This window comes from Melanerpes formicivorus, unplaced genomic scaffold (assembly GCF_026170545.1).
Source record: "Melanerpes formicivorus ecotype bairdi unplaced genomic scaffold, bMelFor1.0.p_v2 SCAF_15, whole genome shotgun sequence".
Classification (NCBI taxonomy): Eukaryota; Metazoa; Chordata; class Aves; order Piciformes; family Picidae; genus Melanerpes; species Melanerpes formicivorus.
The window spans coordinates 5,983,584-6,011,206 of NW_027142367.1; the positions used below are offsets into that span (position 1 = coordinate 5,983,584).

Consider the following 27,623-nt stretch of genomic DNA (forward strand, 5'->3'; position numbering starts at 1 on the left):
AGAAAGATAGATTCTTCTTGCCTCTTGTGCAGGATGACAGATAGCAAATAAGAGCAGGATCATCTCATGTAGCCCAAACAGGACCAGCAGAAGCGTGTTTGGTGCATTTGTGAAATTATGGGGCACTTCCCTAGGCATCTGATGACTTTCTTGTCCTTTCCGTTTTCCACCATCATCTAGTCACGCCTAATTTCCCTGGTGATTACTCTGAAGTTGTTGTGTCTTCCTCTGGAGAAAAAGGATGTTAGCTGCATTTGAAGCAAGGCAATGGAGTGAATGAGAAATCAAGTTCTCCAGCCAGAGGGCCCTGCAATGTAAGAGCTGACCCAGCCCTCACAGTATGCCCACTTGCCCCATGTTTATCCTGTGTCATATGTATAGAAGCAAAATAGAAGTTATAATTGTCAGATGTGTAAAATACCTAAACACATAACAAAGGTAGTGGTGGTAGGAAGTCTTGCAGTGCACATCCTCAAGTCTTTTGCTTAAAACAGCACACATCATCATTATCACAACCACTAGGCAAACACACTGTCTTGGCTGGGATGCAATGGGGGTGTCAAACCTCTGAAATCGCCTCCTCCAGGCTCCTCAATCATAAACAGACCAGGCATCCTTGTGTTAAATCTGTAATGTCCCTTCTTGCAAAACCAAACTTCAAAGGCAAGTGTCTTTGCTGGCATATGCTTACAACTGTAGTAGGTGGTCTACACCATGCAGGGAAAGTATCTTCCAGACAGGTATAGATCTCTCTCTGTACCAAGCCAGGATTTGCTTCTAAGCCCACTGGGTAGCTGGATAAGAGAACAGCACCTTCCACACAGGTAAATATTGCTTTTGTGTATAATCCAGCAGCATGGTCAGGATAATTCAAGATACCACTTACCAAAAAATTGGGATATCTGAGAGTAGTTGTTGCACTAGCTTTAAATATGTACCTATAGTGAAATGAGCAAGTTTGCAGCTTCATTTCAAATTACAGGGGAAATCTCCATTTTAACTGTGTCATTAAAGTTGCTCTAAAAATTAATGGAAGAGATCAGTCACTAAACTGATCTGTGAACTGCATCCTGTAATACTGGGACTGAGATATTTTGAGAGGAGTTTCCAGTGCTAGCTGTACCAAGGGAATCAAAGTCTGATCACGGAGGAGGTTCTTCTGTAATTCAGGATGCAGAAGGGGATTTGGCCTTCCCTATTTTTCAAAAATCTTTTTGAGATTAGTTGCTCTGATAAGTTGCAGCAAAAATCACTGTACTCCCAAAACAGTTAGGAACTGGTTTTCAGAGAGGCTTTCTCAGACAAGAAAATCTCTATTCTATCAGTCTGTGGCTACTGAGTAGTTGCAGCTCTCCACCAGCTCCCTCTATTCCCCCTGCTTCACTGTGAACAGTGATAAAAGCATAGGTACAGTGGAGCTCCCTTTTGAGGCCATGCCTTGAGGCTGACCAAACATCACCTTGACAGAAACCAATGCTTTTGCTTCAAGCTTGATTGAAAGCCCTCAGCAGAAACGTAGCTGTGTTACCATTGTAGGAACATATAAATGAGTTGCTGAGCGAAGCAATTTACTGCTGACCAATTCCTCTAGAGCTGCTGTCCATTTACAGGTTCCTACCCTGCAGCTCCTAAGATATAGCTGGCTGTCTTCTGCAGAGGAATAATGACTCAAGAAGTGTTAGGGAGCACTGCAGCTGAGAAGAGACAACTGGGAGTCACCAATCCCATCATCGTACCTAATTTCATTTGAAGGACAGAGCATTAATGAGGTGCTGCCCTGAAACACGAAAGGATGCTGAAAGGAGAGGCAAAATGAACCTTCACTCTGCATGAAATTAGGATGTCAAAGAACAAAATTAATCAAGATACCAGTGAAAGTGAGAAGAAATTCTGTAATCATCTATACATCAACATTAGAAGCCTGCATAATAAACAAGAAGAGCTTGAACTGCCTATTTGGGAGCATATTTTGACCTAATTGATACTGCTGAACCCTGCTGGCAAGAACTGATTGATTGGGATATTAAAATTAATGGCTATAACCTATTTAGAAATAATCAAATGTGGAGGAGAAAGGAGAAGGGACAGGCAATCTGTCAAGGGATGCATTGCCTATTTGGAGACATTTGCACCAGAGAAACTTGCTCTCAAGTAATGGGTTAACTTAATTTAACAGCACACGAGTAGAGTACTGAAAATGTCTGCTACCAACTCAGGCTGAAAAACAGTATTCATCTGTTTTGTATTGGTGGGAAAAGCTCTATTTTCTTGAAGGATTTCATTCTGAATTATATGCAGTGTCTCATAGTGCCAGTGCTAAGGCACATGGCTAGTAATGAAAGAAGCTTCTAAAAATTATAGATGACTATTGCCTAAGTTGGAAATATTCATCTGTATTACACCTCATCCTGACAAGTATAAATGATTAGTGCAGGTGTTCTTAACTGGAACATATTTATTGTGTGCAAACAAAATGTAGTATGGATAAATAGTTCTGTATGCATGAAGCTCAGCAAGTTCTGATCAAGAAATAAGGACTGCACTTCTTCTAAAACGAGGCTAAAAGAATTAGAGAAAGCAGTTTTAGGAGGGGAGGGAAGGAGAGGGAGGGAACTTTACACTGAATAGCTTATAGAAACTATTAGCAATTAGTTGTGGACTATGTGGATTGTGAAAATGGAAAGGTGTCAGGGTATTCACAGGGAGCAGGAAGGGTGTGCATGTATGTGTATGTGTTGCTGCTTTTGCTGCCTTACAAAATTGAAATGCTAATAGTGAAGCAAAAGAGCTTTGTAAAGCATTCTGGATGTATTAGTAGTCAAGTCAGAAAGTATATATTGGATATGATGAAATATTTCCATGCTAGGCGTACTGCAGAAGGATTTTAAACATTGAATGTTGACGACAGGTGTTTTGTAACCAGCAGGTCTGTCTGGTTTGCACCTGAAAGCTTCAAAAACAGGTGATAAAGAATTCTCTGGGCTGATGACATTTTTTGGTCTCTTTTTCTTCAACAGAACAATGAGAAATAATGTACAATTATTCAACTAAAATATTTAATGCCAGTCAACTTGAGTTCATGGAAAACCTTTAGTGTGAAATTGTTTTGTGGATTTTTTTTTTAACTTAATTTTCCAAGAAAGGCATTTGTACAACAGAACATTTCATGTTAAGTGTACCACCTGAAACCCATAGCCTTTCTCAGTCAAAGGCAATCTCTCATACAAGTCTAAGTAACTAGAGGTTATAACATCCATACAGTGCACATCTAATGTGCAAAAAAGCATTGCCAATCAGTGTATCATTAAATGTCATGAAATCATTACAAAATGTGTGTGTTTCTACTAGAGACTGTTCATGGCCTCTTGACCCCTTCCATTGGTGACTTGGGAGCAAATCAGTCAGTACTGATTTGGTCTGAATGTCAGAGAACAAGTTACTGAGCTAGCTGCATGCACAAGCAGGTGGCATTTTAATGTCCAAGGACAGAGTTACATGTAGTGAGTCCCAGATCTAGATGATTTTTTCATGATGTCAGATGCATCTCAGAGGCTGACAGACTGATGACCCTGAAAAAAACTCACTGGGGAATAACATGTATAATAAAGTGAATGTGAATAATAATGGTAAGTGCAGAAAAACTGGTCAAAAATTAACATGATTGTTGGTTGTATTAACTGAAGAATATCTTAGATGGTATGTGGCTTTGATGACAGCTCTCCTGGAGCAGCACATCCAGCTCTTTTGCCCATAACTCTAGAGGGCATCAAGGGTAGTAAGAACAGCAAAAGAAGTGGAAATATCATGCATGACAGCCATGAGAAGTCCCATATGTTTAACTTGTTCAAATTGTAGGGAATCATTTATTGGCATGGAAAAGTGAGATCTGATACTCAAGGACACTTTAGGATGCCAAACACAGGCATAGGAATATGGTATCTAGAAATAGAATAGAATAGAATAGAATAGAATAGAATAGAATAGAATAGAATAGAATAGAATAGACCAGACCAGACCGGAAGAGACCTTCAAGATCATTGCGTCCAACCTATCAACCAATCCAACCCACCTAATCAACTAAACCACGGCACCAAGCACCCCATCAAGTCTCCTCCTGAACACCTCCAATGATGGTGACTCCACCACCTCCCCGGGCAGCCCATTCCAATGGCCAATCACTCTCTCTGTATAGCACTTCTTCCTAGCATCCAATGCACATTTGTAAAGATAAAAGCAAATTACCTCTGCTGCAACTTAATGAGAGTGGTAATTGTATGGTGGGAACTTTGTAATAAAGTTTTATATGTATTAATCTTTGAAAAATGCACAGCATACTTTATCCAGGAGTTAATTTCAGGGGCACTATTCTTCATGTAAGCACAGGCTCACAGGTAGGAGGGAAAGATTCCTTTCAGCCAAGATCCAGGAAAATAAGGAAGGGCTATTGTGGATTTCTTTTTCCTATTTTCATTTTTTTAATGTAAATGCAGCACTTTAATTGGTGGTATTTGTTTTGCTGTTGCTACAGCATATAAAGCTGCTATGGAAAGAGGAATCACTTTGATCTCTGACTATTGACAGCCTTGGATAGTCAGCTGTATGCTACCATGACAGACTAGACTAGACTAGACTAGACTAGACTAGACTAGACTAGACTAGAATAGAATAGACTAGACTAGACCAGACCAGACCAGACCAGGCTGGAAGAGACCTTCAATATCATCAAGTCCAACCCATCATCCAACACCACCTAATCAACTAAACCATGCAACCAAGCACCCCATGATACTGCAGTATGTTGAACAGCTCTTTCCCTCTGCAGATTCCTGTGATAGTTTTTCTTCTTTTCAAATATCTAGCTCTCCTTTAGTACATTATTAAGATCAAGAGTAGGAGGGACTAATGGTAGTGAAGCAATAAAAGTATAGTTTGTTTCTCTTTTACACATGAAGAGTCTTTATGTCCATGTCAACAGTTAAGATTGGTGCAGATGTTTATAAGATCAGAATATTTGAGATGTATATTTTACAATTTAGGGTGCCTACAATTTCTATCAATTTCTTGTTAAGATTACTTTTTTTTTCCTTTTAGTCTGTTACAGCTAAACAGAGTATTCTGGAAAATATACCCCAGTATATATGAGATATGAGCACAGTCTGATCCCATTGTTAAGAATCAAAAAGGGGAAAAAATGCAAGTGGTAATCTTGCATAAAGATATCTGTAATTAAAGACTGTCAAAGAAAATAGCATTCAAATCCCTGCTGCCTAGTATTCAAGGACTTCAAAAGGCACAGGGTTTATACATTATCAGGGTTGCTTAGCCTGGAGAAGAGGAGGCTCAGGGGAGACCTTATTGCTGTCTACAACTACATGAACGGAGGTTGTAGCCAGATGGGGGTTGGTCTCTTCTCCCAGGCAACCTATGACAGAACAAGAGGACACAGTCTCAAGCTGCACCAGAGGAGGTTTAGGCTGAATGTTAGGAAGACATTCTTCACAGAAAGAGTGATTTGCCATTGGAATGGGCTGCCCAGGGAGGTGGTGGAGTCACCGTCACTGGAGGTGTTTAAGAGGAGACTGGATGGGGTGCTTGGTTGCATGGTTTAGTTGATTAGGTGGTGTTGAATGATATGTTGGACTTGATGATCTCAAAGGTCTTTTCCAACCTGGTTAATTCTAATTCTAATTCTAATTCTAATTCTAATTCTAATTCTAATTCTAATTCTAATTCTAATTCTAATTCTAATTCTAATTCTAATTCTAATTCTAATTCTAAAATGTGACTGTGACATGTCAATGCTGGTTGTGTGTCTGGTGGGGCAAGGAGAAATACAAATCGCCAATTTATGAATAAAGGAAGAGTCAATCAGTGAAGCATTAGTGTTTTGAGAGATGCTTTCTTGTCATTGGTACTGTTCTACCAACCTCCAGTTGCCTGATTTTGAAGAAAGGGGTACTATTAGGATTAAAAACTTCTGTATGTGATACTTCCATATTCACAGTATACCTGAAGGTAAAATGGATTTAGGTAAGAAAACTCAGAGCTGAATATGAAAACCATGCTTTCTGTTAACAATGCCTTTTGTTTTTGTTTTAAGAGTATGAAGGATCTGGAACAGAAGTTCAGAGAAAACACTCCAAATGTGGGGTTTGCAAATATAGGGCTGAATGTGATGAAGATGCAGAAAATGTTGGGTAAGTAATAAGCTTTCCTTAACAAAGTCACAGTAAGTTGAACCAGTGACCTGAGGCAGTCACTTTGTCTGAACTTACAAACTTACCATGCCACTTGACCTTGTAAATGCATCCAGGGCAAAACTGATGAAAAATGTTGGCTGTTTGTGAGAACTCACACAGAATCACACAGAATACATCCAGTTGGAAGAGACCTGAAAGATCATCCAGTCCAACCATCAATGCAGCACTGAAGGGTCAACACTAAACCATGTCCTTAAGCACCAGGTCCACACACTGCTTAAACACCTCCAGGGATGACAGTGACTCCAGCGCTTCCCTGGGCAGATCATTCCAATGTTTTATAATCCTTTGTGATTATCTTCAGGGAAGAAATATTTCCTAACATCCAGCCTGAACCTTCCCTGGCCACAGCTTGAAACCATTTCCTCTAGTCCTGTCACATGACACCAAGGAGAAGAGGCTGACTCCATCCTTCCTGCAGCCTCCCTTCAGGTAGTTATAGGGACTGATGAGGTCTCCCCTCAGCCTCCTCTTCTCCAGACTGAACAACCCCAGCTCCCTCAGACACTTCTTATAGACCATGTGCTCCAGACCCTTCACCAGCCTTGTTGCCCTTTTCTGAACATGCTCTAGAACCTCAATGTCCCTCTTGTAGTGAGGGGCCCAGAACTGGACACAATACTCAAGGTGTGGCCTCACCAGTGCTGACTACAAGGGGATGATCACCTCCCTGTTCCTGCTGGCCACGGTGTTTCTAATACACACCAGGATGCCACTGGCTTTCTTGGCCACCTGGGCACACTACTGACTCATATTTAGTCCACTGTCAACCAATACCCCTAGGTCCCTCGCCAAGTCACAGCTTTCCCACCACACATCCCCAAGTCTGTAGCATACCATGGGGTTGTGACCCAGATGAAGCACCTAGCTCTTGGTCTTGTTAAACTTCATACAATTATCATTGGCCCATCAGTCTAACCTTTCCAGATCCCATTGTAAAGCTTCCCTACCCTCTAGCAGATCAACACAACCATCCAGCTAGGTGTCATCTGCAAACTTATTGAGGGTGCACTTAATCCCCTCCTCCAGATCATTGGTAAAGATATTAAAGAGGACAGGCCCCAGTACTGAACCCTGGAGGACACCACTAGTGATTCTGTGATTCTGTGTGATTCTGTGACTGGGTGCCAGGCAGGTTTAGATCCTTTCACCATCATTCAAACTGAATGATCAAGAAAAAAGAACATTCTTTTAAGAGAGAAGAAGAAGAAGATGCACCACTTTTTGCTACTCAAGGTGCCCAATGGTTAGAGTATACTCTGAGTGTCCAAGATCTGTGTGGCTGTCAGAAAGGGCAGAGACATCATGGGGAAAAAAAGGGCTCCTTTAGACAGCCTTGTGAGATATTAAGATTTGATGGAAAGTTAAAAAGGCCCCTCTAATTGATGAGGATTTTTTTTTCCCACAGCCATTGTCCTGGCATTAGCCACCTGTAAGGAAGACGCTTAACTAGGGTCTGGGATGATGGCAGGTACAATGGCTGCAGCCACAGAGGCAGTGCCTGAAGGTGTTTGAGAGACATGCAAATAGTATGGTTTTGTGTACATGGAGGGAACAGCATCCTGGTATAACAATGCCTAAACAATGCTAATCATGGGAAGCGTCACTCTTCCTTCTCCTGTCTTAGAGCTGGAACCCATTTCATACTGAAATATGTCTTAATTGGACAAGAATTTGTTATGAGGTATCAACATGAAGACATCTCAGGCAGTAAAGCAGCCTAGTACTTACATTCAAGATGTATACTCAAGGTTAATCATAGTGTACAAGGGAAACCAAAATGGTACTCGTGCTCTTGAATAGTGCCAACATGATACTTCACATTTCATAAAATGCCATAGTCCCAAAGTAGGCTTGCTGTTTTCTGGAGAGACAAATGAACTGTAGCTGCTTTTTATCATGCTAATAATTTTCTGCAATGTTGCCTTGGTCTGTTTCATTTATGACTGGCAGGATGGGTATAGATTTGTTTGTTATGGGCAGTGAGATGTGCTCTTGGTTTTAGAAAATAGATTCTGAAGCGTTCAACTTCAGTAAAACCTTGTCTATTCATTCCACACTTGTACAGCTGGCATTCCTGCAGCTATGAAGTATCTATGAGATGCAGGGTAAGGTTGAGGAGAGTGAAAGATTTATTCCCTACATACTACTCACATAAATGAAGTGGAAACAATTTTATGTATACAATACTCACAAGTTGGAAAACAGTCCCATGAGGGTTGGTCATAATCTATCAGATAATTTTTTTGCAGTTTTGTCAGTTCTCCAACCTAAATTCTTTCTTTCCCTTTCGCCTTCCCTTCCCTTCCGCCTTCCCTTGCCCTTCTCTTCCCTTCCCTTCCCTTCTCCCTTCCCTTCCCTTCCCTTCCCTTCCCTTCCCTTCCCTCTTCCCTTCCCTTCCCTTCCCTTTCCCTTCCCTTCCCTTTCCCTTCTCCTTCCTTCCCTTCCCTTCCCTTCCCTTTCCCTTCCCTTCCCTTTCCCTTCCCTTCCCTTCCCTTCCCTTCCCTTCCCTTCCCTTCCCTTCCGCTTCCCTTTCCTTTTCTTTTCTCTTTTCTTTTTTCTTTTCTTTTTTCTTTTTTCTTTTCTTTTCTTTTTCTTTTCTTTCTTTCTTCTTTTCTTTTCTTTTCTTTTCTTTTCTTTTTCTTTTCTTTTCTTTCTTTTCTTTTCTGTTTCTTTTCTTTTCTTTTCTTTCTTTTCTCTTTTCTTTTCTTTTCTTTTCTTTTCTTGTCTTCTTTTCTCTCTTCTCTTCTCTTCTCTTCTCTTCTCTTCTCTTTCTCTTCTTCTCTCTCGTCTTCTCTTCTCTTCTCTTCTCCTTCCTTCTGCTCTCTTCTGCTTCCTCTTCTCTTCTCTTCTCTTCTCTTTCTCTTCTCTTCTCTTCTCTTCTCTTCTCTTCTCTTCTCTTTCTCTTCTCTTCTCTTCTCTTCTCTTCTCTTCTCTTCTCTTCTCTTCTCTTCTCTTCTCTTCTCTTCTCTTCTCTTCTCTTCTCTTCTCTTCTCTTCTCTTCTCTTCTCTTCTCTCTTGGTTTCTTCTCTTTTCTTTTCTTCCTCTCCTCTCCTTGAGTCTCCTCTCCTTGAGTCTCCTGTCCTCTCCTCTCCTTTTCTTTCCTTTTCTTCTCTTTCCTTTTATTCTCTTTTCTTTCAATTTATTTCCTTTACTTTCCTTACTTTCCTTTTCTTCTCTCTTTTTTTTTTTGTTCCCAATACCTTTGACCATTAAAACAAACTTTGGTGATATTAACTGTATGTTTGGACTTAGACAACATCAAGCCCTGTTAACATAGATTGCCTTCACAAGGTTGATTTTGAAAACTCACATAGAAAGTCACCGACTTGCTTAAGAAGGGTTTAGAATTTGCTTCCTTTCCAGTTGAGTTTCAACATGGCTTTTATCTTAAAAAATTATATCATCGTATATAAAATTATTGGCAGCACAAGTACTTTTGTTTAGGCTTGTATAAATATTGCAATGTTGATATTATTATTTAATTTAATTTTGCACCATATTCCAGTAGCTGTCACCCCTAGTTCTAGCAAACCATGCAGACCCTCTAATTCTATAAAAATTTTCCTTTTTTAAGGCATAAGAATGGCTGCTGTAAATTTTTAGCAAAGTAAGGTGGTGTCAATTGAACCCCCAAACAAAATGTGCATTTAGTTCTGTTTAAGTAGACTTCTTAGCCCTTGGTTGCATTCCATGGTGTTAAAACACTTAATAAAGTGATTCATGTAATTACAGAAGGTATTTAAGGGGATTTTACCTAATGCTAGTAATTGAATGAGTTAGCTGAACTGTCTCCTAACGTTCAGTAGATAATCCCAAGCCATATTCCTGAGATGCTGTCTAATACTCACAATGAATATACAGTTCTGCATTTTATCATCCTCTTTTCCATGCTGTGCAATCTGAGACCTTGCAAACGTTGTCTCCTCCTTTTCCACTTGAGAAGCAAAACAGTATCTGCACTCCTACTTTGTGAACAAGGAAACTAAATTACAAATGAAATTATTAGTGAATTGGTGGAAGGGGGGATATCCATGTGATAAATTGATAAAGAAGTGATAAAGGTTTGAGATTAAGGAGCCGGCATTGATGAGAAATATGTGAACCTGCCAACGGGCCAGCCACAACAGCCTGTAGCATAGAATAGGCAAATTTTCCCCCAGGAAAGACCCTACTGAAGACAGTTTTATTTCATATGGAGTGTTGCTCATCTTTTGGACTGAAAAGAAGTAGGAGTCCTATGCAAATAAAATGATGGATGGCACTTGATAGTTTCAGTGAGAACTGTAGGGTAATTCTTGAAACAAACAAGAAGGAGCAAGACCATTTGGCACTTCCTGATTTTTAGAGTTGGACTTGCTGATGTCTGAGCAAGTCCTTTCTTTTTGGAGGTGCATAGTGATAGCATGAGGTCCAATGGGCATGTGTCACAGCACTGAAAATTCTTATTTGACATAAGGGAAATTGTTTCCACCATGAGGGTAGCTGGACACTGGAACAGGATGTCTGGTAAGGCAGTAGAGTTGTCATCTGTGGAGGTGGTCAGGTATCCACAGGTGAGATGGACTCGAAGTTACAAGTTAAACAAGATGTTGTGGTTTGTTTGGTTTGGTTTCTTGCTTTGTGTTGGGTTTTTTTTTAATCTTAAATTGTATTTTCCTCTGAAAAAGTCATAAATGTTCTATTTTCATGCTTGTCATTAAAGCATTACAGCTGTCACTGATCAAAGCTCCTGCATATGGTTTCATGACACATAGTCTGAAGAATTCAGGCTTTACACAGAGTTTTAGATTTGTATCTTCATTTTGTTTGATTTCTCAGAAACGTCTGTCTGAACCAGAAATAGTTACAATGCATAGAAAAGTGAATGCAAAAATATAAACAGCTTTATATTTTCCACTGCCTCTGCAAAAATTCTCAATGCTCATTTTAAGTGGACTGACTAAAAGAAATAAAGTCTGAGGAGGTGGTTGTCATAAGCAGCACACCATACTTAGAAATTTAATGTCCAACTGTATTTAAATCAGTACCTTATAGATAGATAGATAGATAGATAGATAGATAGATAGATAGATAGATAGATAAATATAGATAGAGATATAAAAGGGTTGAAGAAACATCACAAAAATGTAAGGGTTTCATTTGTTTCCTCTTTTCTCATACAACTTATAAGTGTTTTAAAGTGTTGCTAGTCTATGGGCAGGCTTTTCAAAGGCATAGAAAAATCACTTGTGGATGCATTGGTCTTAAGTTGCACAAGTGTGTAGTTTTCCATATTGTCCATATGGTGGTTTTGTGTAGCTCTGTGGTATCAGATACAGACAAGTTTCACACAGATTAGCTGAGGGCTTTTGTCCCATTTAGCAGCAAAGCTGAAACACAGGCTGTATATTACCTGGGAAAAGCTATCACCTGAGACCTCTCAGTCAGTACCTCCCTTTTTGCCCTGCTCATCAAAATGTCTGACCAGAACCTTCCTGTGCTGTGCTGAAGCAAATTACCTGTAACATGTAGCAAGGGTGGAAACATACCTGAGAGGTAGATAAATTTAAACTCTTGTGTGGGAGACTGGCCAGAAGCCTAAAGATGTAGGCAAGGTTTTTGTGTTTTCTGCTAGAATTTTGAATTAGAAATTCAGTTTGGTTTAGAAGAGGAGATGGAAGTGGCAGCTCAAAGATTGAAGCCACCTAGAGCTGATGATGTAAATCCTGTAGGACACCAACCCGAACCCATATGGTTTGCTGCTGGTATAGTCTGGGGTATCCAGATGGCAGTATTTTCTTAGCACACTGGACTCTTCAGTTCAGGTGATTGTTCATGTGGTGGAGATAAACAGTTCATCCTATCTGAACATAATCAGAAGATAGTGTACTGATAATATTGAAACACTTAAAATAATACAGTATGAGTGCAAAGCAAATGGAAACAGGCGTGGTTGTAAAATCCTTTTCATCAGTGTAGCACTTAAATCAATGCTTTCTTCAATGAAAGCTGTGTATATAAATATTTGTAATACTAGTTCTTAAAGAAACTCAGATAAATAATGTTCAGTGTCATTTTGTGAAGCTTCTAAACAACATGATGCCCCAGTTTACTGAAACACAGAATATTATGTACAGCCTTTTAAGAGCTGAATAGCTTTTTTGCTTGTTACTATTATTATTATTACAATAACTACCTGTAACAGCATAGAAGCTGATAATATGCAAAAAAAAAAACCCCAAACCCACCCTAATCTACAAGGAAGTTTATAAGGGGGGCTCTTAAGTATATCTATTTCTTAAGTATATGTATTTCTTCATAAGATTTTTGTGGGTTTAAAGTTTCTTAAAATTATCTGGCAAGATTTTCCACAAGTTCCTTCTTAGGCATACAAAATTCATGTTCAGAGTAAGGGAGAACATTGTAATATGTATATATTAAATACAAAGAGTACATATGTAATATTTATAGGAAACATAATAGTAAATTAGTATAAATATATATAATTTAACATTTCACTTATACTGAATCAGTTGAAGAACAGAAGTTGGAGCTCACATTTGTTCTTCAAATGTGAAGCATCTTTCTGATGTAAAAAGCAGTGCCCCTTATGAAGAGTTATATCCTCTTCTCTCACAATATTTTGTGGTCTGTGTCGCTTTCCTCTGACCTGCCAAAGCCCTGGCTAGATACTCAAATAAAACGCCACACTAATGTCTAGTAAGTATTGTAAGGAATGTTGTTCAAAAAGCATGTTAAAGTCTGTTATGACTTCAAGAAAATAATATCCAGAAGGTGATCATGAACTGTAGAAGAATTTGGGCTGGAAGAGATCTCTAAATCATTGTTTGGTCCAGGTTCCCTGCACTACAACCAGGGATAATACATTCAGGTGGTTCAAGGTTTTCTCCAGGAGAGCTCTGACCAGGGAGATTTGACATCTGGGCTTCTATTCAAGTGCTGAGCTGCTCTCCCTTTGATGAATAATTTCCTTGTGTTCAATCACAATTTCACTCACTGCAGCTTAAGACTTCCTGAAAGGAGGTTGTAGAGAGGTTGGTGCTGGTCTCTTCTCACAGGTAATTAGCAACAAAATGAGAGGGAATGGCCTCAAATTGCAATAGGGTAGGTTTAGACTGGACAGTAGGAAAAAAGTTTTCACAGGAAGAGTAGTCAGACATTAGAATAGGTTGCCCAGGGAGGTGGTTGAGTCACCAACTCTGGATGTGTTTAAAGGTTGTTTAGATGTAGTGCTTGGGGATATGGTTTAGGAGTGAACTTTGTAGGGCAGCATCCATGGTTGGACTTGATGATCCCAGGGATCTTTTCCAACATGAATGATCCTAACAATTCTATGACTGTTGTCTTTTGTCCCTCTGCTGTGCACTTCTGCTTCCTCTGTCTTCTTGATAAACCCTCTCGGGTTGTTGGTGACAGCAATCAGGCACCTCCTTAGACTCCTCTTCTCCAGGATGAGCAAACCCAGTGCGCTCCGTGATTCCTTACACAGCATGTGCTCCAGCCCTCTACCCATTTCCACTGGATTCTATCTAGTTTTGCCAAGTATTTGCTGTTACTGAGGGCCCCCAAAACTGTACAGAGTGCTCCATATGGAGCCTCATGTGGCCTGAGTAAAGGACACTAGTCATTCACCTTGCTCTGCTGGCAGCCCTTCTGTGATGCAGCCCTCGAGCTTGCTGCCACCCTGGATGTTCAGTTCCTTTTCTGCAGAGGTACTCCCCCACCAGTCTACCCTCAGTCTGCCTTTCCCTTCATCTTCAGACTTCAGGAGACTCTTCCACCTTGTCAAGGCCCCACTTCAGTCACCCTCTTGCCCTTCATCATATGTTAAGTAGCAACTTTCCTTTCCTGCAATCCTGTAATGGCTGGGGTAAATGTTATTAATTAAACATCAGTTTAAAATGTCTTTTTTTTGGTCTTTTTTTTTTTGGGGGGGGGTTGTCTATGATAAAGAATTCATTAATTTATTAATTTAAAAATTGTTCTCAGTGTTACCTATATTTTGTTTTTTAACAGATGAAATATGGAAATGAGATTCTGAGCACATTCACTCTTTTTAAAATAAGTGTACTCTGTTGTCAAAGGTCTGTTTTGACTCATAATGTAGATTTTCAAGAAAGATTGACAACTGATCCCCAAGCAGACCTCTGAAGATTAACATTTTATGAGATTTACTTTGGAAAGAAAATGTTTCTCAGCAGCACATAGAGATTCAGCTAGCCTATAATTTATAGTGTCCGTTTTCACAATGGCCAAACTAGAAATTCAGAACTGTAGGTATCAACCCTTAGATCATAGTATCACAGTATCACAGAATCACCAAGGTTGGAAACGACCTCAAAGATCATCAAGTCCAACCTGTCACCACAGACCTCATGACTAGACCATGGCACTGAGTGCCACATCTAGTCCCCTGTTGAACACCTTCAGGGATGGTGACTCCACCACCTCCCTGGGCAGCACATTCCAATGACTAATGACTCTCTCAGTGAAGAACTTTCTCCTCACCTTGAGCCTAAACTTCCTCTGGAGCAGCTTGAGACTGTGTCCTCTTGTTCTGGTGCTGGTTGCCTGGGAGAAGAGACCAACTCCCTCCTGGCTACAACCACCTTTCAGGTAGTTGTAGACAGCAATAAGGTCTCCTCTGAGCCTCCTCTTCTCCAGGCTAAACAATCCCAGCTCCCTCAGCCTCTCCTCGTGGGGCTTGTGCCCAAGGCCTCTCCCCAGCCTTGTTGCCCTTCTCTCGACACGTTCAAGTGTCTCAATGTCATTCTTAAACTGAGGGGCCCAGAACTGGACACAGAACTCAAGGTGTGGCCTAACCAAAGCAGAGTACAGGGGCACAACAACTTCCCTGCTCCTGCTGGCCACACTATTCTTAATGCAGGCCAGGATGCCATTGGCCTTCTTGGCCACCTGGGCACACTGCTGGCTCATGTTTAAGCAGCTGTCAATCAGCACCCCCAGGTCCCTTTCTGTTTGGGAGCTCTCCAGCCACTCTGCCCCCAGCCTGTAGCTCTGCATGGGGTTGTTGCAGCCAAAGTGCAGCACCCAGCACTTGGATTTGTTAAATGCCATCCCATTGGACTCTGCTCATCTGTCCAGCCGGTCGAGGTCCCTCTGCAGAGCCCTTCTGCGCTCTAAACAGATCAACATCTGCTCCCAACTTGGTGTCATTTGCAAATTTGCTGATGACTGACTCAATCCCCTCATCCAGATCATCACTGAAGATGTTAAAGACCATGGGGCCCAGCACTGATCCCTGGGGTATGCCACTAGTGCCTGGCCGCCAGCTGGATGTGGCACCATTCACCACCACTCTCTGGGCTCAGCCATCCAGCCAGTTCCTAACCCATCACAGTGTGCTCCCGTCCAAGCCATGGGCTGACAGCTTGGCCAGGAGTTTGCTGTGGGGAGCAGTGTCAAAGGCCTTGCTGAAGTCCAGGTAGACCATATCCACAGCCCTCCCCAGTGCTGCCATTTAAAAATCCTAGTCTCTGTCATGTCTGTCTAATTTATCTTTCAGGGTAATAACTGGTCTGTTTGAAATCTGACATGGTGGTTTGTATTTGCCTCTTTTGACCACTTTTTCACTGTTTCATCATAGATAACTTTTTATGTTTGTATTGGGGGTGTTTTGTTTGGTTTGTTGTGGGGTCTTTTCTGTTGCTGCTTTTTGTTGTTGCTCTGATTTTTTGTTTTGGGGGTGGGGGTAGTGTATGATTGGTTTTGTGGTTTTGTTGTGTTGGGTTTTTTACCTTTTTAGGGTCCAATATCATATGTAGGGTACAATATGGTATGTAGGTATTCATAAGTAAGGGTATCTTAATCCTCTGTAAATGAAATTCACAGTATTCTGGTCCAGGAGGGAAAAAAAAGGGGAGAGGGGAGGGTGGGATTCCTAAGTATAGGAGGAAATCAACCTAAACAAGGGATTTATGATTGTATCATGGGATTACTGAACTATGTAAAACTGGCCTACAGGATATCCTGGTATAAAAGGATAATGGTCTTTTCTTTATAGTGAATATTAAGAGATTGAATAGATTCTAGCTGGATAACAATCCAGGCCTATTTTTTTGTGTGTATTTTTAATGATCTTTGCAGCAGTTTGTGCCAGGTCTTTGAAGGCTTCTGCTATTTGAGAGTGGAGGTAGGGTTAGGTCAGTGATGTGAGAACAAGCCTGAGTTCACCATGTATGCTGCTAGAAGCTCACTGTGGGTAAGGACTAAATTTCTATAGTGGTCAGAGAGAGCCATGCCATGAAATTTAAAAAGGGAGTGAAGGGATGGTTGAAATGGTATTTAAAGGCTGTTCTGCTTTTCTGGGCAGAAGTAAAGACCAAAAGAGTGTTCAAGCAGGACACAGAGAAGCTTGTAGAACTGAAATCTGCTTTTCTTGTACTATAAAGGGATTTTTAAAGTCACCCAAAACTTATGAAGGTTCAGCTCTAGTTGAACAGGTAGAGAAATCACTTTGAATTCCAGATTTTCTTAGTACAGGGTTCATGAGGGAAGAACTGCACACAAGGGAAGAAACATCAAATGGAAAGTAATCCTTCATATGACATGGTTGTGTTCTTAACTGCAGTTGCAACATCCCTGCTATTTCAGTTCACCTAAATTTATTCCATCAAGCATACCCTTATCCATCTGCGTGCATTTCACACACTTTGTTTTATTCCAGTGTTTCCATTTCCCATATGTAAGCAGATGTGCCAGGAAACAGATGAGTACCTGAGAAAGCTCACTGTTGCTTTTGGCTAGTGGGAAGGGGTAGCAAGCCACAAACTCTGTGAGGCCAGGCAGAAAAATAAATTTGTGAGCAAATCCCAGAAGGGCACAAATGCAGCAGCCTGATCTATTGGTTGGAAATGCAAGCCTGCTTCACAACACTCTAATGCTTTTCTTCTTTCCCCCCCTCCACCACCACCCCCCACCCCCCCCACCCCCCACCCCCCACCCCGCTCTTTTCTTTGAATTTACTGTGGGTTTTAAGCATCCAGAACTTCCAACAAGCTACATACACCTTGAAGCCTGAAAACAAAAAGGAGCCTTGAAAAGTGTTCTGATCTCTGGGGATCTAATTAATTTACTGATAGCAGCAAGTGCTCTTGGAGCCTGAGCTCCTGTCACATCATTTTGCTAAACACGTTTTTTTCTTTGTTGTACCTAGTAGCCCCTAACAAATGGGTTGTACACTCTCATTTCTTATTTATTCAAACCACCTAAAATTTCTGTTTGGTTTAATTATAGCCCTTTGTGCCTTCCTGAAATTCAAATGCTTTTCTGTTCAACTAATGGTGTTAATGAACCATACACATGCAACTTCTAAAAGCACATTGTCACTGCAGGTTGATGCCTTAGGATGTCAAATCTCTGGGGACAGGTGATGAAATTAAGCGGTTGGGGCTTCTTCTGTATGCCCTAGTACATCATGAAAACACCTGAACACGTCCTGCTGACTTTCTGCAGCAAAAGCATCAAGTGCTTTTAAGACATCTTTAGTTACATGATTCTGATAAGTGACTTTTCCTTAAAAGACTAAGCCTGAAGGTTTTACCGAGCAGCCACACTGCTGAAGATATTAGTTGGTAATTTTTCTTTCTTTTCGTGGGGCACCAAGCAGGTCAAACAGGTACAAAAGCCAACAGCAGAGCAGTGATGTTGCTCAGGCTTTGGAGAACTCGCTCAGCTCCAAGCAACAGTAGCAGATTACCCAGTATCAGCAGGAGAGAGAAGACTTTGCCATTGTCTTGTCTTGTGTTGGGGTGAAGTGATTGATTTACCCAGCTTGGGCAAGCCTGAGGGAAAACTAGCACTTAGAAACAGCAACTAGGGGAACAGAGAAGCCTTTTATTGTAGGGTTGTTTTGTTGGGGTTTTTGGATGCAGACTTTTCTGTGGTGTTTTAGCAGCTCAGAATCAGCTTCACACAAGAAGTTGTGCTGGCACCACTGCAGAATTTCAGGCAGTTGTTCCTGAAGCTACTCCAAATAGCAGAAGTAAATAATAGAGGCCTAGGAGAAAGAGTCTATGTTTAAAAGAATTCTGGTGTTACGTTTCTTGGCTTGTTTGGGGTTTTTTGTTAGCTTTGTTTCACAAACTATCAAAATAGTTACTTTTATCTTTTATCTGGGTTTTCTTTCCCAAGATCCTTTCTGATTCCCTTGTGGGTTTAAACCTCAGATTTTCCACATTAGAATCTTAAATATTTAGTTCTGCTGTTATTTGTGACTGCGACATCATCACATGCTATCATCTCCTTGGGCTTTCTTTTGTTGCAGACCAGCCATTTTTGTACACTGTAATTTCAGTGCTCACACCAGAAAACACATGCTTCGAAGCACACCTCATTTTTATTTCTGCTGGTAATTAAGGATGAAAATGCATCTTGCTTCTGTTATTTTTCTGTGAGTGTTTTAATGCATTCTAATAATAACTCCCTCTAAGTTAGTAAAGTAAGGTGAAAAATTCTGTTAGAAATACCTTTCTAGATAGGTTAAAATCTTAACTTGACTCTGCTGATCCAGTGCATCCTGTTTTATAGAATTGTCTTCTGTTGCATATTCCTATATTTCTAATTGTGTAGCCTAATATTTTTATGCTGAGTATATTAATTTAGAAAGATAATTAAAATCCTTGCATCCCTTTGTCCCTGAGGCTGTTTTTAGGCAAATGCCTCCAGTGAGCTGGTGGCTGAAGGAGTCCTGCTTCACGGCAAGGCTACTGTCCATCAGTCATTCTGCCCAAGTTTTGTTGGGAAGTGTCCATAGCTGCATGGCTGAGCTCAAGATGCTGTATGTGGCACTGCTGTCATGGACCACTGTACCTGGACACAGTGCTGGCAGAAGTAAGAGTAAGTGCTTAGAAGGTGGTATATTAGGAATTTTACAGTTAGGATCTCTTCTTTGTCCTCCTGGGTGCTCCTCTTATGCTTGTCCCACATATGGGATATTAGGAATTTTACATTTAGGATCTCTTCTTTGTCCTCCTGGGTGCCCCTCTTATGCTTGTCCCACATATCCCCACTCTATCTACCTGATCTCAGGTTTTTCCTGCCCTCCTTTCCTGAGCAGCTCTCTGTGTTGTCCTCTGCTCTCTTTATGTTCTCCCCAGCATATGATGCACTTGTCAGGGAACAGATTACAGAATGAAACTTCAGCTTTGCGTCCAGTTTCAGTCATCAACAGTGAAGAAAAACAAAGCTCACAGTCTGTGGTGCCTTACACAGGTTCTTCTGCCTGCAAAAGCCCTTGATAAAATGTCTGACCTTTGAGGTGCCAATTTTAGCTCATTGACACTGTCTAATACATCTCCCATGCTTTGTATGCTGCTTGCATAGTCCATAGAATGGTTCAGCCTCATGGGCTGTGCTTGGTAGTCTTTAGCTTTAGGACTCAAACTGGCTGGTAGTTTCCCCTCAGGAGGTTGGATTTTCTGTCATCTCCTCAATATCAGCTATTGGCTGCCCTTTGTAGCTCTTCAGAGTGCAACATATTTTCAGTATTTCATAGCAGGGTCTTTTGGGGATTTTCTAATACTTCCCTGAGCTGCTTTTTTTTGTTTCAGGCAGTGGTGGTGGTCTTGTCATGCAGGGACTCAGCTGCCAGTTTCGAAGTGTTTGATATGCAGCATCAGAGCAGCAACTTGTTCTCCCATGGTTTTACTTTTCCTCACAAATACCAGGCAGTTAAAAACAACTGTCATGTTTTCAAGTTGAGAGCAGCACTCCTATATTTCACTGATCTTGTCTCACAATTTGTCACTACCTGTAGGCTTGGCTGTTTTTTTGGGTCCAGTGCCAAGTGACTATGAGCAAGGATAACTTCCCTGCATCCACATGGACTCTGTGAAGGGTACAGGTTTCTACTATGTATTCCTGGCTCCCTCTGCCACCCCATTGCCTCAGAGGAGGCCTTGCTTCTTTCAGAGCATCACACCCCTGCAATGTCCTCATCTTAACTCATTATATTTCAGTCTTTTGGAAAGGCTTCAGTCTTTTATATCGGGATAAGAAGCATAACAGTTTAAAGTATCGCAGTCCAGTTCAACTATTCACTATCCTGCAGGGTACTTAAACCACATTCCTTTACATGTCAGACAGCTCTGTTGAAGCTTCTGTAGCAGTAAGTGGCCAGGTGAAGGCCAGGCATAAGATTTGGCATAGTTTCATAGTTTCATTCAGGGTTGGAAGGGACCACAAGGATCATCTAGTTCCAACCCCCCTGCCATGGGCAGGGACACCCCACACTAGATCAGGCTGGACAGAGCCTCATCCAGCCTGGTCTTAAACACCCCCAGGGACGGGGCCTCGACCACCTCCCTGGACAACCCATTCCAGGGTTTCACCACTCTCATGGTGAAGAACCTCCTCCTCACATCCAGCCTGAATCTCCCCACCTCCAGCTTCATTCCATTCCCCCTAGTCCTATCACTACCTGAGATCCTGAGAAGTCCTTCCCCAGCCTTCCTGTAGGCCCCCTTCAGATACTGGAAGGCCACAATTAGGTCACCTCGGAGCCTTCTCTTCTGCAGACTGTACAGCCCCAACTCCCTCAGTCTGTCCTCATAGGAGAGGTGCTCCAGCCCTCTGATCATCCTCGTGGCCCTTCTCTGGACACGTTCCAGCACCTCCACATCCCTCTTGTAATAGGGGCTCCAGAACTGGACACAGTACTCCAGGTGGGGTCTCACCAGGGCTGAGTAGAGGGGGAGGATCACCTCCCTCGACCTGCTAGCCACACTTCTCCTGATGCAGCCCAGGATCTGATTGGCTTTGCGGGCTGCAAGTGCACAAAGGGCATCATGGTCATAGGCAAAGAAGTAGCTAACAACATCAGACAGATAATCAGATGCATGTGGGACAGCAAAAGTCTGAAACTGAACTTTTGAACTGTACAGCTGCAATCATCATGGACTAGGGGGTATAAGTTCTGTGTGGTGCCTCAACTAAACAAGTGTCACATCCTGAATTCTCCACTTAACAAAGAGCCATGAGACAGAGTCAGCAGCTGGGAAGTTGGTTGTGTGGTGCACTTCTGCAGATAGACTGTTTAGACCAGAAAAGCAAGGGCCTGGACTCTGGAGAGAAGAGGTGGCCTGAAAAGCAGTGCCCTTGGACAAAAGAAAGGTGCCTGGAAGGAAGATGGTGGGGATCCTGGAAGAGGGGGTGGATACTGGAGATCCAGGACAAAAACACCAGGAGATGCCTCAGGTGCTAATTCAGTTTTGCAAGGCACTGTGGTCAGCAACGACAGGCCACAAACTGCCACTGCTGTCTGTCCCATCTCCCTGTGCAGAAGGGCAGTCAGGACCTGTGGCCCAGGGAATGTGTGTATGAGTAGCACTGGTGAAGTGTGGGCAGCAGGCACATGTCCTGTTGGCTGGCCAGGTCTGGATGGCTGATGGGGTCCTTGCTGCAGCACTCATGCCTGTGTTTGGGAAGCACATATGTCTGCCAGCTGGTTGCACTCTGTTGTGCCAGCAGGGCCCCATCATGGATTTGTTATGCTTGCAAGCCTCCAGCAACTCCCAGTATCCAGACTGGCAGCAGACTGGCGTTTCACTCTCTCCCACACCTGGCAGTCACCAGCATTGTCCTGCTCCAATGACACGAGGCAGTTGCAAGCCTGTTGTAGATGGTCAATGGACTCAGATCTTTGTGCTGCCCCCAGCATTCATGGATGTGTCACAAGTACCTGTTTGTGATTTTGTATATTCTACTTGGAAGCCTGAAATGTCAATAAATTCTTCAGCATCTTTGTGCAATACACTTCTCTCCTGGTATTAATGTACAAGCAAGTGTTTATTCAGGACTTGCTATGGCTTGGCTTTTGTTTGCTGGATGTCAATCTTGTTTTGCTGCATGTTTCAATTACCAGGTGTGTATGCAATATAGACTGCAGTGGATACAGTTTTAACCCTGTATGTGCTTCTGATGGGAGTTCCTATAATAATCCATGCTTTGTTAGAGAAGCATCGTGTCTGAGGCAAGAGCAGATCGACATCAGACACCTTGGACACTGCTCAGGTAGGCTCCATTTTGTTTTTCTGGTAAATACAAATTCTAACACAAGTGGACTTGGTAGAGTTTTGTCTTTTCCGTTTTTGATCAGAAGTCACTAATCCAGTTACCAGTGAACTCCCTGCCTGAATTTTTGAGTTCTCCATGCAGAGATATGTTTGTGCTACAGAGATAGCTGCTGTGTTGACACTACCTTTCTTGGGCTACTGTTACCTGGAAAAGCAGCAAAAGCTCTTAGGAGAATCTAAACAGTAGTCCACTGGTTGTTACATGGTGGGATGCTGTACTGGTGTGTGGGAAATTTTCCTTTCTGCATCTGTGGGTTGCACAACCTACTTCTAAGGTCCCAGTTACACAAGTATTTTGTCTATTTCCTTTTCTACTGTTGGAATGATCTGCTGAAACCCTGTGTCTACTGCCTTGTAATTAATCATGTGCATGACTGCAATTTTGGGGTCTTGCAGTCAGGACCTTCTCACGGGAATAGCAGTATTCCACCATCTCCTAGCTAGTTACATCCAGATCTGTAATTTGGACAGTTCCAAAACCAAAACAGGATGTCCCCAAGATAACCTAGGTCCATACCATGGAAAAGTTTTTTTGATCAAAACCTTGCTTGAAGTGTGTCATGTGTTGGTCAGGATGATGTGGGCTACTGTTACTGACCAGGTGGGCTACCAGTCTGGTTGAATGGAAAGAACAATGTGGGAATATGTCAAGTTTTACTGCAATTAGAATACTTTGACTTTTATTCTGGCTTCTCAATGCCATACATGTAGTGATCTGGAAATAAGCCTTTCCTAACAGCTCTCTGTGCATGTATTTATCACCTAGAAGCAGACGACACAAACGCAGTTGGAAAGAAAGACGATGGCATGCAGTACCGGCCAGAGGTGAAAGGTACTCTGTTGACTTTATGTTGTTTGGTTATGCTTTCACAAGATGAGAACACAGAGCATGCAGGTCCCTTCTTGTCTGCCTTACAGCTTTAATTTCTGTCACCGAGACAGACCTGTGAAGAGCTTCTTCCTTACAGCATGTTGCAAGGCTGGCAAGAAGGAGATGTCTGTGATTTCTCCAGGTTTGCCTGCTGTATTCTTCTAAGATGTGCAGCTGTTCACCACCCTATGTGGCAGTCACAGGATTAGGCTCCTCTAAAGTGCTGTGAAAATGATTTCACTGGAAGACACCAAGCTGTGACATTTCTGATTAAATGACACAAGCCTCCCTCCTGCAACCCTATCTTCTCTGTTAAGTCTGGGGGCGGGGGGAAAGAAAGAAAGAAAAGAAAAAGAAGTCAGGGTCTGTATTTCTTAGGTTGTTTTAAAATATTTTCAATAAACTAATATGCTGAATCACATTACCTATGTGTACCTTGCCTCTATTAACTACCATAAACAAAATAAGGAAAATAAGGCAGGGTTTCACTTTCTGCTCAGTTATTGTACGTGGTGGAAGCCCATGTGTGTCAGCTGCACTTTCAGAATAAATATACTTATGCATGTCATGGTTCTTGGCCAAAGTGTTGCTGTCCAGGACAAAATTCCTCCATCTTTCTCAAGATCTTCATCATTTTTAACATTTACACATCTTGTCTCACAAAGAATGGAATGGAATGGAATGGAATGGAATAGAATAGTAATATTTGTAGTTGGAAGGGACGTACACCAATCATCTAAGTCCAACTGCCTCACCAATTCAGAGCAGACCCAGAGTAAAAGCATGATGTTCAGGGCATTGTCCAAAGCCTTTAAAATATTGACAGTCTTGGGGCATCGTTCACTTTTCCAGGAGTCTTTTCCAGTAAATAAACACTTCCTAATGTCCATTCCAAATGTTCCCTGGCACAGCTATGAACTGTTGCCATGCCTCCTGTTACTGGATACCAGCGAGAGGAGCTCAGCATCTCCCTCTCTACTTTGGCTCCTCACAAAACTGTAGAGAGCAATGAAGTTACCCCTCAGCCTCCTTTTCTACGAACTAGACTATACCAAAGTCCTTTGCTGCTCCTCATAGGACACGCCTTTTACACCATCTTTGTTGCCCTCCTCTGGACACGTTCAGGACCTTTATATGCTTCTTAGATAGCAGGGCCTAGTATTGCCACCTTCAGGCAATGCCATACCAACTTTTGGCTTATGTACTGCAATCCTGTTGGTATCACCTCCCTGCATCGATTCTAATTTAAAGCCCTCACAATCATTTTCCACCAATTTACAATTAAAGATGCCTGTCCCTCTGGGATAGGTGGATCCTGCTGGGCCCCAGCATACCTTGTTTCTCAAAAGACTTTTCCATGATTTAAAACCCCAAAGTTTTGGTGGAAGCACCAGTCCCACAGCTGGGCTTGCCCTTTTCTACAAGTCTCCCCCCGTTATTGGGAGGATTGAGGAAAACATTACCTGTGTTCCCAAATCTTTTAGCATCCTTCCCAGGGCTCTGAAATCTCTTTCAATTGACCCCAGACTTTTTGTTGCTATGTCATTAGTACCCATGGGAAAGAGCAGGAATGGATAATGGTCTGAAGGTTGTACTAAGCTCTGCAGTCTTGGGATGACATCCCTAACCTCAGCCCCAGGGAGGCCACGAACTACCCTGGAAAGAAGATCCAGTCTGCAAATAGGTGGTTCCATTCTGCACTCATAACCCGCTGTTGTTTCTTCTCAGCGCTGGTCTTTTTTTTTTACCCCCCTGCTGTTAAACGTGGTTTGCCCTCTCATGACCGCTCACCAAAGCTTTCAGCATTCCTTGTGTTCTTGAAAAGCCTTTCAGCGCAAAAAAGCTCTCTATATTTTTCTTTTTCATAAATTCTCTTATTTCCACTCCATATGAAGTGCCAGTTGGAATGATTCAATATTAATTTTCACTTACATTGTGAGGGTATGAAAGGCCTCAAAAGTAAGATATACCTTATTGTGTTATGTAATGAAAAAACACTTTTAGTTTGTATTTAGAAGTTACAGGCTTGTGTTCATTGCATCTTGCCTTTGAAATCTAGTTAGTGGGGAAAGCCCTACATAATTATTACTATTAGTGTATTTAGCTTGTTCAGTTTCAAGTTCAGCAAATGATGTTCACAGAGGGAGAAGGTCTTGTGGAAAAAAATTGGGTTTGATTTGTTTTTATAAATGCAAGCAGTCAGGTCTTTTTAGAGAGCAAGAGCCTGAAGTAAATTACTTTGAATACTTTTGCTTCTAGGAAAAGAGAATAGTCCACACTTCTGTCTGTTTTTCTCTTGTTAAACCATGTTCTTTGCATGCATAATGCCTCCTAATCTCTAGAATCAGAGCCATGACAATGGCAACTGAAAGTTACTTCAGAAAGTTCTCTCTTCCCACATACTTGATGGTTTTGTTGTATCAAGTTAGGCATCAGGGTTTCAGCTTTTCTGTGTGCCTCTTCCTTCTAGCAAAGTATTTGAACTGTTATATCCAGTCGTTCTTTCAAGGCTCCCACACCGCTTTAATATTTCAGTCTGAAGCTCTCAAGCAGTATAAAAGGCCTCTCACATTAAAAATGGATTCCTGTCAATAGGTGGCTAAATGTCTGGTTCACACAGGGAATCATCTCCTGCATTCAACAGCATCCCTTTGCTCAATACAAGTTTTGCCTCTAACTTTGGTGGCCAAGGCTGCTTGTCCATATCTCAAGGAGCGCATTTTTTACTGGGCCTCACATTCTGTGTTAGTACATTCATTAAAACCAGACATGGCACAGCTATCTCAACAGACTAATATGTTTCTGTATAGCTCATTACTAGTCTTTGATTGGTACCAGATGTGACAGTAATTAACTTCTTGGAGGAGGAGCAAGGCAACAGCTTTATGATGAGGCATCCCTAATTTTCTCCTCTTAGATGTGCCACAACATAGTCTATTCCATCAGGGCAGCAGTGAACGTATTGTCAATATTTGGCAATGTTCTTCCCTTGTATCAAGTCTTCTGTGTTTTTGAAGCCTAGCTTGAACCAGCAGGCTTCCTTTACATCTAAGGCATCTAATAGTTCACATTCTTCTTTTTTTTAACTCCTGAAACAAATTAGAAGATTCCAGAAATTTTTCAGAGCAAACCTTTAACAGTAGCACACTTTTTATTTATTCATTTATTGTATAAACATATTCCCTTTCTTGCTGGTATTATTTTAAATATCTACAATTGTGTAAGAGATGTCTTCTTCACAGGCCCTTTTTGCTTTGCACCTGCAGTTCATTATAATCTTGCGTTTGTGATGCTATATTCTATTGCCATGGAAATGAACATAAGTCCACAATTACACTGACATCTGAAGGAAGGAAGGAAGGAAGGAAGGAAGGAAGGAAGGAAGGAAGGAAGGAAGGAAGGAAGGAAGGAAGGAAGGAAGGAAGGGAGGAAGGGAGGAAGGGAGGAAGGGAGGAAGGGAGGAAGGGAGGGAGGGAGGGAGGGAGGGAGGAAGGGAGGAAGGAAGGAAGGAAGGAAGGAAGGAAGGAAGGAAGGAAGGAAGGAAGGAAGGAAGGAAGGAAGGAAGGAAGGAAGGAAGGAAGGAAGGAAGGAAGGAAGGAAGGAAGGAAGGAAGGAAGTTGTCTACATAGTAATTATAAAATGTGGTTCAGCTTCTTTCTAGCTCCTGCAGATCTTCCTGAATTGCCTTGTTTCTGTCATGAATACTTTTCTCCTTTCAAGAAACCCAACATAAAAAGCATATGTAGATGTCATTGAGGATCATTTTTCAGTGCAGTACATTCTAGCAAATCTGTTGGTGCTTCTGAAACATCACTCTTAAACCTTTGCTTTATTGCTCTGTGTTCCTTTATTCACCACAAGTTTTTAAGATATGTTGTTCTTGGTTGAGATTTTTTTAATGAATCCGAATCTGAACATCTATACTTTTACATCATACAACTATTTATAATTGGTTATGTATATTTGCTTTTAAGATGCCAGTGATCAAAGAGAAGACATTTACATTGGAAACCACATACCTTGTTCAGAAAGCTTCAACGGCTACTGTATACATGGAAAATGTGAATTCGTTTATTCCACTCAGAAGGCTTCCTGCCGGTAAGTCCTGCATGCCTCCCAAATGTGCTTGAAATTGCTGTAAAGCTTAATCAAAACACTCTCTAGACATAATTACAGCATGTATTAGTTTGCAGTTATCTAAACCATGGCAAAAGAGCCATATCCATGTGCTGCGGGCAGCACCCAGCTGCTCCAGTCACACAGGAAATAGTGCTTAGAAGAGAAGCTGGCAGTCCAGGTACTTCAGAAGCTGAATGCCTCTGAGGAATGTGGCTTCCATGTTTTCTTATTTTCAGATGCTAAATCCTACATAGAGAAAAGAAAAACTACCAAAAA

The 27,623-nt window shown here is 41.7% G+C and overlaps 1 protein-coding gene across 2 annotated transcripts in view; it reads left to right on the forward strand.

The window, feature by feature from the left end:
• Nucleotides 1-27,623, forward strand: part of TMEFF1 (transmembrane protein with EGF like and two follistatin like domains 1) — a 149,770-nt gene that overhangs the window by 116,280 nt on the left and 5,867 nt on the right. The window contains exons 5-8 of one of the 2 annotated variants that reach the window (XM_068147492.1): nt 6,101-6,197; nt 22,147-22,295; nt 23,127-23,189; nt 27,203-27,326. In XM_068147492.1, the coding sequence (XP_068003593.1) occupies nt 6,101-6,197; nt 22,147-22,295; nt 23,127-23,189; nt 27,203-27,326 (433 nt within the window). Of the gene's footprint in view, nt 1-6,100; nt 6,198-22,146; nt 22,296-23,123; nt 23,190-27,202; nt 27,327-27,623 lie in introns of both variants that reach the window. The other variant, XM_068147491.1, reaches the window with a different exon arrangement.